Source organism: Leguminivora glycinivorella, chromosome 17 (genome assembly GCF_023078275.1).
Source record: "Leguminivora glycinivorella isolate SPB_JAAS2020 chromosome 17, LegGlyc_1.1, whole genome shotgun sequence".
In the NCBI taxonomy this organism is placed as follows: Eukaryota; Metazoa; Arthropoda; class Insecta; order Lepidoptera; family Tortricidae; genus Leguminivora; species Leguminivora glycinivorella.
This window is the reverse complement of record NC_062987.1, coordinates 12394926-12412948: the sequence shown is the minus strand read 5'-3', so window position 1 is coordinate 12412948 and position 18023 is coordinate 12394926. Positions and strand designations below refer to the sequence as shown.

Here is an 18023-nt window from a genome sequence, read left to right as displayed (position 1 = left end):
CTCTCAACCTAAACTGAACGGCTTTAGCACGTCATGGTAACCCCCCTATATTATCAGCCGAAATATTGGACACGCTTATGCCCACATAAGCTTCGTTTAGGGATCTCCACAACGATCGGTTTTGTCCAGCTCTTTCATCCATCGGCTCCCTAGTTATGCTTCATGGCGATGTTTATTAAGAGATCATACATTTTAAAACTAAACTTAGTATTGACTTATTATAAAAATAATAGGTAGGTACTTATGTGCGAAATGTCATTTGATATTTGCCAGTCGCTTTTCGGTGAAGGAAAACATCGTGAGGAAACCGGACTAATCCAATAAGGCCTAGTTACCCTTCGGGGTGGAAGGTCAGGTGGCAATCGCTTTCGTAAAGCTAGTGTCTACGCCAAATCTTGGGATTAGTTGTCAAAGCGGACCCCAGGCTCCCATGAGCCGTGGCAAATGATGATGGAGGATGATGATGAATAGGCAGGTACTTAAATAATAAGTCTTATTTCTATTTATAGGTACTTATAAACATGTGTACCTCAGGCTTAAAAGAGCAACTTGAGTTTCTTATGTATAACTACTAAATGTCAAGTAAAAGTGCATCGAGCAATTACAACGGAGCCGATCGTGTTTGGGATAATAGTAAGTAGGCTGCTATTATGGAGAGAGTGGCCACGAACTGGAGCACGGGGTGATATTTATAGTGGATGGTTTGGGAAATCGACATTATTTATTAATCAGTAAGGCTTATCACTCTTATCTGACAAAGGCTGGTGATTGGGGACTTCAGGAAATATAGCAGGGTAAACTCGTCTCATTCGGTGACACGCCTAATTCGGTGATACAAGCTTTGAAGCACTATTCCGAAAGACAATTTTTGGTTGTTTCACCGAATTAGGCGTGTCACCGAATGAGGCGAGTTTACCCTAGGTAGGTTTTAAGTAAAAAATTGTAGGTAGGTACAAACTGGTTCGTGCAAAACACGAAATATAGCAGAAGATACGTACATAGTACAGAGATCAACTTCTCCTTTAAGGAATTTATGAAAATCTGTAAAGAAATATAAAAGAAGGTCAATAAAAATAGTAAATAATGAGAGGGTGAAAACAAACAAAAAAAAAACTTGAAAAAAATAAATCAATGTTTATAAGCAGGGTACGATATTATAGGTTAGTTTCTAATAAAATACAAATTTTTAAGACTGAAGAAGGTTAATATAGACGCACAGAAAAGATACATCCCGCTCTCGTCATATTGAAAAACAACAACTTGCTCTCGATACCTACCTAATATTAATTTATTCCGAAAAATAAATTTAAACAGGTAAGCGCGGTTTTATTAAGTACATCACTATCTATGGTGAAAATGTACAGAATGAAAAACGGTTTCACCTGAGCGCGGGTCACGGGCATGAGAAAGATGCGATAGTCCATTAAGATAGTCGCCAACGACAATCACCGCAATTATCCGGCACATTCGTCGTGACCGAACTGGAATTACCATTGCATTAGAGCGCAAGGGAGGGCGTTTAATGTGCATCCACTATCAGAACTATATCAGTACGGGGCAACCGCCGCCGCAGCTCAGTCCTCGCGCGCCCGCCGCGCAACCGCGATTCGAAAGTGAACACAATGAAAACGACAGTGAGAATAATCGTATTTTGCGTGGCCCTTGCCATTGCGGCATCAAAAGATCCGGCGCGAATCGAAAATGGAGAGATCAAGTACCAGTTGGATGTGCCAGGAAAAGAACCAATCACAGTTATAGAAACCGCGCCGAGCAGTGTCAGACAACACTGGCAGGATTACTCCCGGGACTTTAAGGACTTTAAGAGACATGATGATACTGAAATAAAACACGCTATGACGGATATTATACACGACCCGGATGGCTATCCAAGATGTTTTGGACCATCCTGTCAAGAAGGATTTTCGGATGACGGGCCACAGAGGGATTTGAACGACTATTACGCAGATGCGGAGAAGCTGAAGGATTACCCTGACTTTCAAACAAGCATGCAAGCGTTAGCTGCAAAACTCAGAAAAGACAAGTACAAGAATAACCCATATAACTCTGCTCCTTACAACAATGATCCTTTAGAACTAAGCCAAACGGATGAAGAAGACAACGCCAAGGTGTATACTTCTTGGAATCGGCTCAAAGTCAAGCAACATAAGCATCCTTATGATGACAAGGACGGCTGGGTGACATTAGAACCAGTCGCATGGTCTACTAGTAAGATCTCAAAGTGGAAACCTAATGTAAAGAAACAGAAACCCAATCAATGGATCGAAGATGATGACAGACCAGATGGCGACCGTTATAATCCGTACCAAGGAAACGACTATAATAACTATCCTCAGGTGCAGAAGAAGCCGAGTATGACTCGTCCCACATACATAAACAATAAATTACACACATCATCAGAATATGATTCTGAAATGCCATCGAAACCTTCATGGAATAAACCAACCGTTATCCAACAAAGTACTTTCAACTATCCTAATTCATGGTCTCCAGACGATAGTCGGCGTCCACATAAACCAAATTGCGATTCAGATGAACATTACAATGACAGTGGTGCAAATGACGATGCTGTATATTACGGTATATCGGATTCAGTAGTGACGGACCATCGACCAAGTAAGTTTCCGATTGAATACGAAGCTCTTCACCAGGCTCCATATCAGAAGCGCCCTATCAGAAGACCTACACAAGTGATCTACGCAGGATCTCCTGAACTAGACAGTGATCGGTCTTCGAGGCCCCCATACGGGGACGGGCAGTGGGTGTTGCTCTCTACGACAAAGGGTTACCGGAACAAAAAACGACAGAGGTCATTAAACCCCACACCTGCAGCAGACGATCGCTCGGACGGAGCTACGATGACCTCACACCAAGCAGTAGCGCTAACTGTTTTGCCTATTGACAATGCTCACACCAACATGACTACATCACACGGAGGATTATTGGAAGTTGAAAAAAGTTTCAAAACAGTAGAGGAGTCAAAGCGAGATATGGATAAGAAGCAGGATCTAGCATACGCGTCGAGTCTACAGAAGCCGTCGGTTAACCGGGTGGTGAAGAGGAAAATCGTGTCGAATGTGGCTCCGGACAGCTCCACCGTGTTCGCGGCCGTCGGGGCGGGCATGCTCCCCGCGACTATGGCCATGGTAGTTCCCATGATGCTGGGCCGAAGGCGAAGAAGAAGAGACCTCGATACTTCACCAGAAGTTTCCAATTTCAATAACATATTTTACAAAAATCAATGATACGTGTAGATAATTTATGTTTAGGTTAAGCGATCACTGTGATTATTAATTTATTGTATTTAATGTTACTGAATACTCCAGTAGGGGCTTTACGTAATTTAAATTACCAGTCTATGAAAATACGTTTAATAATGTATTTCTGAGACTAAACAGATTTGTGTTAGAATACTTAAGCGTAGGTAATTAAAACACAATAAGTTCAATTTGAAAGTCTTATTTTATTACTTTGATGCGATGTTTTATCTTTACAATTTTTTATTTTTTCGTTAGAAATTCATTATAATAATTTGTCCAGTTTTTAATCAAAGCCATATAAAAGAACTTATTTTAAAGAACGTAGGCTGAATACCAATTACCATCTTAATATTAAACAACGACCGACGATAAGATTATTCATTAAAAATTCATAAAATCATGACATTCATGTAGATTATTTTGGACAAAGAAAATTATAAATTCAAATGTCGGTAGTTAGTTACCTCTGCAGTTGTCACCCAAAATAATAATAATTAGTTTACTTTATGTACACAACTATTGAACATAATTATGATTGATTTAAATGATATTCATGACAAATAACACAATTATTCAAAAAGCAAACAACAATAATTAAGTTAAATAAACTCACTCGATTTAATTCGATGATATATTATGTTACCTACATTTCTAATCAACTATGTTTTCAAAATAAATGCGTTCAGAATATTATCTTTCTGCGAATCAAAAAATTGGAAAGTAAATGTTATAGAAATGTAGTAATCAACTGAATAAAAATATTTATATCCTATTTGACTAATGCAATCTTAATTACCTAAAATATTTTTTAACCACTTCATCAGTGTAGCGAATATTTTTTTTTTAATAAATATCTCTATTACAAATAGACTACAATAGCGAACTTGCATTATACAGAATAAATATTTTGAAATGGCATTTCCGTCCTCTGGCCGGATAGCGTCAGGTCACATGCTTGTTAAGACGATACAGGAGGGGTCAATTCTCCATAAAAACGCTCTCGACGATTTCCTCCCTGGTTTTTGAAGATAGAGCACTGATTTTTGAACACAGATTATTATTATTATCTGTGTCGGACCGTTTTGATTTTTTTGATATTGTTATTTTTAAAGACGCTAGAGCCCATCAAATTTATTCAAAAACGACCTTATTGATTATGGCGCAAAAACAGATGTGGTATTCAAAATTGGTAACAATTAGCCAAAAAAAATAAATGGTCCGACACAGATAATTTCATTGTTATTTAGATTCTCAAATGTCGTTACTATTGATTAAGTTTTGAAGGTGGAAACAGTCGAAAGTGGAACCTCGATTTTAAAGATTTTTTCGCAATATCTTTTAACTGAGTTGTTCTGAATGGACATTTTTTTCGATAAATCTAGTTAATAACACTAGTATATTTAACTAAAATTCCCAAATTAAAAGGGGGCTCCCTTCCATTTTAGCATTGCTCCGCCTCTGCCGACAATCACATGTGATCTGAGACAAATCGTACTTACATGTAATCTACTATTATTTGAGGATCTTTCAAGTCTGTTTACTACTTGAAGTTTACAAAATTCTCAGACTCAAAATATTCTTTCCTATTTAATACTTATAATAAACTTCTCCCGGTCTGCTGTAAATGTTGCCTGTTCGGATTGCTTCCATCAGGTACTTGACACTGAAGAGGCATATTATCAGGATCACTGAAAAATTAAAAGAAAACATTCAAATGGGACTTGTCATTCATGTGACCTATAGTGGTTAAATAAACATACATACATTAAAAGTTATTTAGAGTAGGTAATCTATAAATGTAATGGTAATTAATATACCAAAACATTTATCATGCTTTCATATATATATGGGCAGAAGAGTAAACAACTCTAAGTGTCCCAAATTACACTTGCAGATACATTAAGATTATTACTTCTTGTAACAACTTTTGTTACTTTTGTACAAATATTTTCCATAGGAAATTGCTACCATGTTTAAGCGTTTTACGTCATAAATGTGATAGTTATGAAGAAACCAGCGATCTCATATATTTACAGTCGCCAGCAATAACATCGCACAAAAAGAAGGCAGCTAAAATATCTGACATAATTTTTAGACCCATAAGAGCGTAATCAGATATACAAGGTGCTCGCGAGGAACCCATATAATTTTAACGGCATATTCTTGGTCACATTTTAAGACGAAAATGTCATTATAAACTTTTCTAGATTTCGTCTAGTTTCAGAGTTATTGCCAATTAAAATAAAACATTTCCGTATTGTTACTCAGTAGAAAAGGTCTTCTTAACGGCACTGATGCGCAATTGTGGAGCATAGTCTCACAGTCGTCATTGATAGATGTCAAAATGTGACAAGAAAAACTTCCAAAAAATTTGGTTTTTAGAAAAATGAATTAAGAAACTCATTTTAATTGCCAACTTTATGGATAAAAATAACTTTTTATGTGAAAATACGTCTAAAAAAGTTAAAAAAAAGACACAAAAAAAATTTTTTTTTCGCGAAAAAATTTCAAATTCATATAACATTTTTGCCTCAGAAACGCGTGGTTCAAGTTATACGGGTTCCTCGCGAGCACCTTGTATATGTAGTCTTCTTTTTGTAAGATATTAGAGGTATTGCTGGTGGCCGTACCTACTGTAAGTAAAGAAGGAGTATGAACTTACAATCGAAACCAGCAACAAGGCCGAGTTGTATCCAGCCTTCGGAGGTGGCTTCCCACACGATCAGGAATATCGAGAGGAACAAATGGAAGAAACTGTACAGGAAGAACGACGATACCAGGCAGTTGTTCACCTAAAATAGATAAACAAAAAGGAAATTAACCTTCTGCTTACTATCCCCAAGGACCATATAGTACCGTGACAGCCAAAGCTCATACAAAAAAGCGTTCCTCTGAAATGTAATGGCTTTTAGACTTAAAACTAGATGGCGCTGTTTCGCAGCCTGGAAGTGGCCAAAATCATGTTTTCCTCAAATATTTTTGCGTGTTTATATTTTTTATAAGGACAAAATGACATGCTTCTTTATTTTAATATCATGAGATCATGTCAATACACATTTAAAAAAAATGTAGGTATCATCAGTGTAGTTATGATAGTATTTAATAGATGGCTGCCCCGCCATCGCTGTAAGGTACAACAGTAATATAAAAATTTGTTGAGGGTTGTTACCGAGTAAGCTCCACAGGTAAACATTGCCGAGAAGATAAACATCAGGAAAGCGATAACTATATACGACGCGTAATACACCATGGCCACCATTTCCACCATAGTTTCCTTTTTCTCTCCGAATAGCTCCTCTAGTTTCTCCCAGTTCTTGAACTTGCTCGTATCTACCTTCTCAGGCGAGTTGATGCTGAGAGCGAGCTGGTATAAATTGTAAGCCATTACCGCTATTGTTACAACCTGAAACAAAAATCATTTCATGTATTTAAATTTAAGACGCTACAGGAGCGAAAATGCTAAAATGGAAAGGAGTCCCCCTTTCAATTTGGGAATTTCAGTTAAATATACTAATGTTATAATTTATCGAAAAAAAATTGTCCATTCAGAACCATTCAGTTAAAACATATTGCGAAAAAATCTTTAAAATCGAGGTTCCGCTCTCGACTGTTTCCTCCTCCAAAACTTAATCAATCGTAACGAAATTTGAAAATCTGAATAACAATGAAATAATCTGTGTCGGACCGTTTAGTTTTTTTTGCTAATTTTTACCAATTTTGAATACCACACCTTTTTTTGCGCCATAATCAATAAGGCCGTTTTTGAACATATTTGATGGTCTCTAGCCTCTTTAAAAATAAGAAAATCAAAAAAATCAAAACGGTGCGACACAGATAAAAATAATAATAATCTGTGTTGAAATAATCATTTTCTTTATCTTCAAAAACTAGGGAGGAAATAGAGAGCGTTTGTATGGAGAATTGATATTACCTAGTCCATTTTGTATTTGTACATAGCGAGGTAAGGTGGAAGAAGATTGACATAGTTTTTCTTGCATGGCAAGGTTAGCATGTCCGTGGTGCTTCATTATACTTATATTATGGAACATATTTCATCACATCCCTCAAGAAAAACCCTTTAAGTACTTAATGTTTCCCCACCTTACTGACTGCAGTAGTTTACAATTTTTTTTATGCTGATTGGTGTCGTTTTCAAGTAAAAGGTATTACACTATCGCTTAAAAAAATAAGGAGGTTCTAGCTTAACAGGCGAATTTCATCCTTATGGTAAACAAAAAATGGTACTTTTAATTGAAAAGGTCACGTATGTGAATCAAATAGGTACGTGTTATGATTTCTAAATTGTAAATACATATTTCTACATAACCATTTCTTAGATTAATCTTAATACAATTTTAACACACAATGAATAAACGAAATAAAATATCAATTGATGAAATTATGTTAACATCTTAATCAATTTTGTTAAAAGTTTTAATTCAATAAGCGTTTTAGGATAGCGCCTACTCATATTGTGTAGGCAACCAAAGTATCGTTAACTTTGCTCAACTGTTCCAAAAGGAGCATTTAAAAGTTACCTCGGTGAATTTCCTGAGTTATGAGATTGTCTAATCAAGCAGTTAGGAGTTTGTTACCAACTCCAAAATTCTTCAATATAACCGTTGCTTAAGGCAATGCTTATTTATAATTAAACTTTATTGTAATTTTGTTTTCAGAAATTTAGCCAAAGATAGGCGGAAGGACGCGGAATTTGTTAAACTAACCAAGTTGTACTAATTTTATTGTTTAATATCGGAAAATAATTTTATTATACGTGCTTAAGTCCTTCGTTGAGTTAAATTTTTAAGAATTTATAGTGTTGGTAAGTTTGGAAAAAAAAAATACAAAGGTCACCTTACAATATCTACACAGATCAATCTAGACCCAAACTTAAGAATAGCTTGGGTACTTAAGAATAGCTTGGGTACCGTGGGTACTGGGTAGGTACATTTCACATCTCAAGACGTTACAGATATCAAGTGTAACTTAGAATTAATCTATCAGTTCCTATCTCTTCTATTTCCTATTCTATGCAGAAATTCTCTTTACTTACTAATATAAAATATCCGAAGACCATGTTCCCCGCCCTCAGGGGGAAACAGAAGAGGAATTTTCTTGTCATCTTGCACCCATGTGTTGTTCTGAAACAGGCAGAAAAGTTCCATGAGTTATAAATTTATTATATTATACATGAACAATACTGTAATAAATAGAATCTTTTAAGCAATACACTTCAATAAAACCCAAAATTTTCGAAATTATTTTTGTTTACAGATAGAAAAAGTTTGTCACATTCAATTTGACAAAACTAATTTGCGATTATTTGATTACTTAAACCCTTTATTTGGAATAAGGAGTATGTCGTCACTACTTTGAAAAAATCTCGTATCTCACGCTGCTCCTCAAAGTTAAAACGCAGTAAGTCTATATGCATTCCATACATACTTACTACAATTTTCTTTTCATTGACAGACGAAGATACAAGTTTTTTTAAAAGTAGTGACTATGTATAAATCCCATCCTATTACATAGGTATCATGTCTATACACAAGACATAAATCTTTACATTCAAATATTTTAAAAATTCAGATCTACCTACTCTCGTGCTTTATGATACTCTCCATATGACTCGAAACATGTCACCAATTGCAATCGCGATATAATAACGTGAGTAGGTATATCCGTATATTTAAATATAGCTATTTGAAGTATTTGACGGGTTTCAAAATTGACTAAGTACCTACATTTTGACATTATCATGCCCAGTTAGTCCGTTTTTACATTATCCGATCCGATATCGGATGTCGGAAGGAGTTCAATAGAAAAAATCCAAGATGGCGCCTGTAATGTATGGGATATCGGTCCGACATCCGATATCGGACCGGATAATGTGAAAACGCAATTAGAGTTGTCAGTATATGTCACAAGACTCACAAGTCCAATTTGCCTTCCGTACCTGCCTGCTAAGATAGGTACAATAACAAAATTGAGCTAAGAATGTTGATTGGAATGTCGTTATGTCATCTCTAAAGTATTTATAAGTATGCAACAAGACTCAAATACCTGTTTAGGATTTTAATTCTACTTGTTTAGGTAAAGGTTTTGGTGACTTTTCCTTATATGTTACTATTTTTTATAATACTTATGTAATCTAATCTCACTGTTCATCGTTTGTTTGTGTAGGATTTACTGACTTAACGAAAAAGTATTATTTTGTATTTGTTTTAATCAATAAAATAACTTCTCAACAAAACTTCAAAATCAGTCCTATTGATCCAAATGAAGGAAAATAATTTTTAAGAAAAAAAAATTGCCGCTTTTGGGATTCTGGTGAAAGGTGGCGAATGTTGGATTATGTAGAAATGTGTAGGTATTTTTTAATGTAAATCTTTGATTATTTTATTGAAATACAACTGAATATATGTACGTATACCGTTAAGGAGTTTCCTCAATTCCTCATGAATCCAATATCCGTTTATAAGAAATCGAGCTTGACAAAATTTGACTTGAAAACTAACAAAGAGAACAAATCTCCTAACAAATAAATGTCAATGTTCTGAACTTAAATGCACGCTGTTATTATAAAAACACCAAAGTCACTATAAGTGTGCCGTTCAGATTTGAGGAGTTCCGTCCTGATCATCATCAGAAGTTCCACTGCACCAATGTCCTGAACGTGACGCAAGCTGTTCTTATACAAGGGCATTTTTTGAATTTGGGACCCTCCAATTAGCGAAAGTTGTTAATAAAATTAACTCACTGTCAGTTTTGTGATGGTAATTTTAAGCATGAAATTTCAATAAAAATATTGTTTTTGTGTTCATTACATAAACTTTAAGCGATAATCTACATTCCAAATGTTAAAAAAGTAAATTTTTAGACAGATTTTATGCTTTATTGTCGTCACAAAACCGACAGCGAGTTAATTTTTGTTAACAACTTTTGCTAATTGAGAGGACCCAAATTCTGAAAATGCCCAAAAATACCAAAGTCATTATAAGCGTGCCGTTCAGATTTAAGAAGTTCCGTTCTGATCTTCACCAGCAGTTCCACTTCACCAAATGTCACTGTTCTGGACGTAAGTGCATGCTGTTCTTATAATAATACCAAAGTCACTAGAAGTATGTCGTTCAGATTTGAGGAGTTCCGTTCTGACCATCATCAGCAGTTCCACTGCACCAGATGTCACTGTTCCGTATGTAAATGCTTGCTGTTCTTATAAACACATAAAAATTACCATATGTATTCCTTTCAGATTTGAGGAGTTCCTTCGATTTCTCCAGGATCAATAGGATTTCTCAGGATCTCCAGGAAAATAAAAATAAACGTTCACTTTAATAACTTCTAACTTCGTCTTTACCGTTGATGCCTAGCTAGATAAAATGTGAAGAGCAAAGTTTCCAGTCATACTACAACTAAAAGAAAAACCCTACAATCTTAAACAACTTTCTTACGCGAGAAAACTTGTCTTGTTCGAGCAGACTTCACTGTTTACGAACGCATGTGGTGGAAGAAGGTGTGTAACTTTGACGATCGTAGGTTTTTATGTGTTCAGAGATTTATGCTTGTTTTCAACATATTTTACGAAATGAGGCAAAAAGTTACCTTTTTACTGCTTAGATTTATTTTCTCGCGTGTACAATATAACAGGCAGGCATACGAAGATTTGTCTTATCAGACTTCGATGAAATGGCTTAGTTTTTTTTTTATTTTAACATTAGGTACTTGGGTGGAATCACATCAGCATCGAACCATATTTTGTGTATGAGAAACCGCTCGTTAGTATGAACATGACATGCGTACGCATGCTTTCAGCTTTCCGATGCGTAAGGAGTTACCTCATTTGTTATTTACTAGCCGTGATATTACTAAAGTCAGCCAAGATTTTCTACTCTAGCACATTTTCAAAAAAATATTCATTGTTTTACCGCTATATTCCGATATAGGGTGAAGTCTCATCTATCAGCATCGAGCCGCATTTCATGCATGATAAAAAAACTCTTATAAATACAAAAAAAACAAAAACTTAATTTCTGGCCGGGATTCGAAACCTTGACTCCTGCGATCTGCCTGCTAACATTAGACCGACCTCTAACGACTGAGCTACGCGGAGCCGATGCGCGGGCGGCGAAATTAACGACCATATTTTACGTTTCTAACGCGAAAGATAAACGCATGAAAACTAGAAAATTCGCGTTTTCCGGGATCTAAGGCTACGCTAGATCGCTTTTTCAACCCGAAAACCCTCACATAACAAATTTCAGCGAAATCGTTAGAGCGGTTACCGAGATCGTCGGCACACACATATATATATATATATGTATGTATCACTATAAATAAATAAATGTATAAATAGATAAATATACAAGAATTGTTCGTTTAAAGGTATAAGATGTTTACTGTTTACCTACATACAATAATATTATAATGCGTCCGCAAGATTAATTGTAAGTAAAATCTGCCGCATGCGCTTGCGTCACACCGGTGCTCGCAGTATTTTTCGTGAATCCTATCGAATACCTTAACTGGTCACTTCGAACTTCGAATCCCAGAAATGTTAGTCTGGACACTGTCAGATCATACCTGTTACTACAATTATAATACGCCTCCAGCACGGCAAGTTTAGCTTTTCGATTAAATCGAACTGTGTTTCACTATTTACCACATGTTTCATGTCGTACTTTCATTTGTTTCCATTGTAGCCGGCTTGCTTTGATGCAGCCTCACCTAAAACACAACACTGAACACAACCGTACGTTGCCGAGCGTTACGCGTTGTGCTATTTTAGACTAGATATTTCCCTGCCCATTTTGGTCTGAACTCAACTTGTGGTTAATTGTCAACGACGAAGGTTCATAATGAGTTGGTTTATAGCTCGTCGCGGTTCGTCGGGTACTAAAGGTCATTGTGGCGAGGGTCCGACATACCAGGTAAGCCAAAGGACGTAAGTTGATCATGATTGGATTATAGACAGTCTTTTTATTAGCAAGATGGAGTGGTCTATTTGAAGGATAAAAGGTAAGTGAGGTCGCCCTTCAACGCGATAACAGTTTTTGTACGAACACGTGGCTTAAGCCATCTTTTATTGGGTCTTGTCGGCGATGTACCTAGTTAATATGCGAATTCGGTCGCAGGGTATTAGGGACCGCTTTGAATGAACGGTTCGGGATCACGTATTGGATGAACAGCGTAGCTAATAGAGACATAAACTGTGCTCTTTGTTCAACGAGCGCTAATGTATTGAGGCCTACTGACCGTTAGAGAGGTCACGCAATTTTTTTAAAATATGATTTCCTAGTTGCATGGTCGCCGTTGAGGACTATATAAATGCATGTACAGTGAGCTGCTAAAGTGCATGGCAAATTTGTCTTTATTATTCTTTAACCATTAACCAGCTACACCTATGGCGAGGCCGTCGAGGGTTCAAAAGTACAACGTGGGGATTACGGTTCGTTACAACCAAATTTTATAATACCGTGTTCTTAGAATGTCGCAATGTTAAAACGGATTAGTAGTAAAATGTCTAAAATTACAAAAATACCAATTTTCTGTACATCAAAATGCCAAAATGACATTGGCCTATTACATCTAATATCCGAAATGTATTACAGTGAAACCTGGTTAAGTGGGACCTGGATAAGTGAGAAACCTCTTTAGTTGGGGCCCAAGGTGTGGTCCCGACACTTTCGCACCGATTTACCTCTATTAGTGAGGCAAAACAGACCTCTATAAGTGAGATTAGCCTTTTCGATTTTATAGTCACATTTCCCTCTATTAGTGAGACAGAGTGTGTATTTTACCTCTGTTACTGAGACTATATTTGAAATGTATATGAACTTAATTTTTTGTTAAGAATTTTATAAAAAATTACCTCTGTATCTGAGACACAGTCAATCTATGACCTCTGTAACTTGGACTTCATTGAAAATCTACTTCCATATTTTTAATAATTCTTAGCCTATCTTTAAATTACGCGATTGATCCTTTTTGTGTTCAGATGAGTTTAAGGGTTTTCGTGGTTATTTTAAGTAATTAAAACTAAAATCTCGATAATTTACATAAAAATATTAAAAAAAATACTTTCATAATATACCTATAAAAGTTTTAAGATACAATGACGTTAGTCTTATATTTTATTTAAATACAAGGCTTATTTACCTTTTCTTTTAAGTAGTATGCAATTAATAATAACTATATGCAAAAGACCTTATTTATCACCTCTATAACTGGCATACCCTCTATTCTGGCCTCTATTAGTGATACCATCTGTAAATGAGACAAACATTTTATTATGCCTGTCTAACTGAGACCCTGAATAAGTGGAATAAATACCTCTTTAAGTGAGATAAATTTTGTCGTCCCTTGAAGTCTCATTTATCCAGGTTTCACTGTAGTTTCATAATAACCAAAATTCTAAATGACACTTGCTCAGAATACCTAAAATTTTATCTACAGTCTGCATTACATTCATTGCACTGTGTTTTATTATTAACTTTAGTATTCATTTAGTTAGTTAATGCTAACTCTTTATGAAAAACTGTAAAAATACAGTTTTCATGGATACTGCATTTTAGAAAGTTTTCGTTTTAAGTTAATTTGACTTTGTTCCGGTAGCCGTGGAGACTAGTGGGTGTTGGTGTGCGGAGGCAAAAACCTTCCTCTGGGAGCTGGGGCGTCGTCTGCAGGAGAGGGGTCTCAACCCCCGCTCCGGGTCGTTCTTGGCGCAGAGGTTGTCCATCGCGGTTCAGCGTGGAAACGCGGCTAGTGTGATGGGCACTTTTGCGTCGGGAACGATGCGGGGTGGGTTATTTGACTAATTTAAGTAGTTTGTTAGGTGTGTGTTTTTTTGTAATGTGTTAAATAGTTAAGTTTTATGTTAAGGGCTGTGTAGATGTAAGTTTATAGTAAGTTTAAAGTATTGTATTGGTATTTCATTGTGTACAATTTATTGCTTAATTATTATTCATTATTTATTATTATTTTGTTTTGAAATAGTAAATCTGATTTGACTTTTTGAAATTTTGGGAATACGGTAATTTGAGAAGTAGGTTTAAGTCATTTTAAGTTTTAGACATTATGAGACTAATCTGTTTTGGCATTTGCGACGTTTTAGGAATATAAAAAAATAAAAAATAAATAAAAATAAAATAAAATGCATTTATTTCAGACAAACAAGGTCCATATTTTGTTAGTATAACTTAACCTAAAACATAAAACTATGGTTAACTTAAAAATAATCTTAAATAACTAACTTAGGTACTAGAGATAAGTGGAGAGAGGACCAGTGCTTGATGAGGCCACTGTCCCATCTCTCAGCAACTACGCTCAGGAGGCTGTGGCGGCATATGGTAAGTATTATAAAATTTGGTTGTAACGAACCGTAATCAACGTCAGAACCATTACCTCCTTTTTACTAAATATTACAAGATAAGAAATAAATATAAATAAGTAAGTAAGTAGTAGCTCAATAGATGCGCTAGTTATGTAGGTACGTAGGTAGGTATTCTCTACGTTCTAAGTCTAAATGATAAAATTCTATAAATAAAAGTCTTATTAAGACTTCTGCGTCTCTGCGTCGACTAATAAATGAGTCAGAGTGCTGTCAGAGTTACAGGCGTTGACTCGATAAAAATGTAAATAAGTTTAGTTTCATACAACTTTATTTATTCATAAGAAAAACTTATAAAGCGAAAGTCACTTGAAGGAGCTCGGCTACTATATAGCGGTTGATCATTATCTCGGAAAAATGACAAGAATATTCATAGCAAAATTTTTGACTGCTGAATCCATACTTACGAGTAAGTATAGTATTAAAATTGGGAAAGTGTGTGTCTGTTGGCTTGTCAGTCTTTCACGGCAAATCGGAGCTACAAATTGACATGATTTTTAAGAAATGTTTTTAACAAGGACCATTTAATACTAGACTGATATAGCCCATACAAAAAAGCGTACCCCTGAAAAAAGCTTAGTTTTTGCTTTAAAACTAGATGGCGTTGTTTCGTAACCCGGGAGTGGAAAAAAACATATTTTCACCCATATTTTTACTTGTTTTTATATTATACTATGAATAACTATCAAAAAACTATATTTTAATATCAAAATATTCGCTCAAAACACAATTTTTACAAATTATATTTTTTGGTCGGCCTCGACGTAGTTGTGATCGCTTCGCTGGCTAAGTTTGTTCGCATGTTATCTAATTATTGGTGTGCTACTCTGCGGCGGCGCCACCATAATGAAATTCAACTAATTATATGTTAAAATGATGTTCGTAAGACGTACAGTATGTACGTATAATTTTATGACTGTACCTATAGCGGGAAACGAAATAATGGGCTTTTATTGTGGCGCCGCTGCAGGGATGCTCTGCAGCGGCGCCACTCAGTTCTCATAGATAGATATGACATCATCTACTTTTTTCTCATGGAAATTGATGTACCAATGCTGTTTATTATGTACGTATTGAAAAAATCACTATAACTTAGTAAATTTATGTACTTTCAGTAATTCCGCATTCCGCCTGAACGGTATGAGCTAGTATGTAAGGAGGTGTACCTACGGGTAAGCGAGAGGGAGATATGTTCCTTCCCGCTCGCTCCCGCGCTCGGCGCGTTTCGTTCTAGGTTTCAATAATTATTATTAAATTTATGCCCCTGTTGTACACTTTGCTTTTTACTTCGATTGCGAGGAATTAATTATATTTTTCTCGGCAATTTACACCACGAAATTGTCGTAAAGCGAAAGAACATAATAGGTACATAAGATAACCAATTCCCGCCAACTTTTTTTTCAACATGTGATCAGAGTTACAGACGCTTGGTTTTTTGCCAAGTCAAAAATTTTTTGAACGATAAGTAATCGAATCCTATTTTATTTAATTTACTTAATTTAATGACAGAAAATACGGAATTCTAATAAATTATAGCAAAAATAAAATAACCTATCAAAGTTTTGTCACCTACACAATTTTATTGCTCAATAAAATTGTGCAATATGTTTTAACTGTTTGTCTCTTGAGACCGATTACCTTAGTCTTAGGCCGGCACGGCAACAGACAGTCTTAAAATTCATAATCTTAAAGAACAAGAGTGTGTGTGGACTAGGGCTTCCAAATACCGGACCTTATCCAATACCGGTATTCATTCCGGTATTGGCGATTTCAATTCCGGGATCCCGGTATTGAAATCGGGAAAATATAAAAACCAAGTAATTTGCTTAAAATAACAAATTTTATTCAAAATCTCGTTACTTTTCATGCGTGTTATATACTACAGCGGAATCTTGCCAATCCGACTTAGTGAGGTGTCAAATCGATTACATTTCCAACTTCATAAGTTTCGATTTCAACCCAAACGGTTCGCAAACTTATGTGGCCAAGTCCGTTCAACTTCTATTGTTTTTAAGTATACATAGTTCAAAGGGCTACGCCCTGTGCTCTTTATTTTTGTTATGAGTCCTCAGTCCCAAGTACGCAGTATAAAAGCAAACGGGAAAGAGCGCCAGATCTCTACTCAGGTGATTCTGTAAGTTAGATATCGCCGCCATATCGGACATTTCACAAGAAGACGCGGCTATAGCAAACCATGTTTTCTGCCAAATCGATCTCTTTAAGCTCGTGCGGAATAGAACCTTTTACATTTTAATAATAACAAGCCTTTGCATATATAACCAGATGGTTCAAAGGGCATCCTTGCGACACTTACGTTTGTGGCTGTACAGCCCAATTCGATAGAGGATCCCTCGTCCGCACACACGGCAGGTGTATGCTCCCCCAGATGAGCGGGGTTTAGAGGCTTGCTCGTGACGCCTCATGCGTTTATCATTCAAGGAGGAGAACCAGGCATTGTCGTGCTTGGATTGAACGTCATGGACAACACGGCGCCACGTGGTTCGGTCTTCGGCCAGTCGTTGCCACGGGTCGCATGGAATATCAAATGTGACCATGTCACGCTTCACGCAATCTTTAAAGCGCAGCGTTGGCCGTCCGACCGGTCTTTTTGCATCTACAACATCTCCCAGCGTGGCAAACGAGTCCGCTCCATTCGATACACATGCCCGAGCCACCTCAATCGCCTCTTCTTTAGTATGGCTGTGATACTAGGAAGCTGCTGTGGCTCATTCATGCTGTGTTACATTTTATAGTCAGTGTTAATGGTGTAGTTGTGCTGTAGGTTTAACTATAATATCACTTTATTAAATAACAAGCATTAAGAAGCATTTCTCGATTATAGTTTCATCATTGACTTTTGAAATTAGAACATGAGATGATTTTTTTTTAGAAACACATTGTAATCAATATCTGTGGTACAATTTAGTGGTATTTTTGTATTTCGTGGCGCTAGAGGCGCTAATGCACTAATAAAATAAATCCGCCAAATCATTGAACAATTAGCCAAAAAAGCTGAATTGTCCGACATAGATTATCAAAAATCACATTAAGAAATAATCTATGGAATCACACATTACTTTGCGGAAATCCATGATAATCAAAATCAAAAAGATTATCCGCGGAATAGGAACACTTAATTTACGGATTAGAAAAGTAGGTATTTTTCTTGATTTTGATAGTTAAGGAGTGATTTCCCAATTTCGGTACTAAGTATAGGGAATGTTATGTACGGCAAAGTTTTGAGCTAGATAGAGTTCAACACACTAACGCACACGCATAGTAAAAATAGAGTAGCTACGGTATACGTTAGTTCGTATGCATTAACCAATTTTTTGAAAAGTTATATCTATGATATA

At 36.1% G+C, this 18023-nt stretch overlaps 1 protein-coding gene across 2 annotated transcripts in view; it reads right to left on the bottom strand.

Annotated features, from left to right (window-relative positions):
* Positions 1 to 4604: 4604 nt before the first annotated feature.
* LOC125235288 overlaps positions 4605 to 18023 on the bottom strand; it is a 36863-nt gene continuing 23444 nt past the window's right edge. The window contains exons 1-5 of one of the 2 annotated variants that reach the window (XM_048141800.1): positions 11862 to 12015; positions 8332 to 8419; positions 6448 to 6681; positions 5941 to 6070; positions 4605 to 4966 (exon numbers count right to left, since the gene is read on the bottom strand). In XM_048141800.1, the coding sequence (XP_047997757.1) occupies positions 4866 to 4966; positions 5941 to 6070; positions 6448 to 6681; positions 8332 to 8400 (534 nt within the window). In that variant the 5' untranslated portion in view covers positions 8401 to 8419; positions 11862 to 12015 and the 3' untranslated portion in view covers positions 4605 to 4865. Of the gene's footprint in view, positions 4967 to 5940; positions 6071 to 6447; positions 6682 to 8331; positions 8420 to 11861; positions 12016 to 18023 lie in introns of those variants that run through there. The other variant, XM_048141799.1, reaches the window with a different exon arrangement.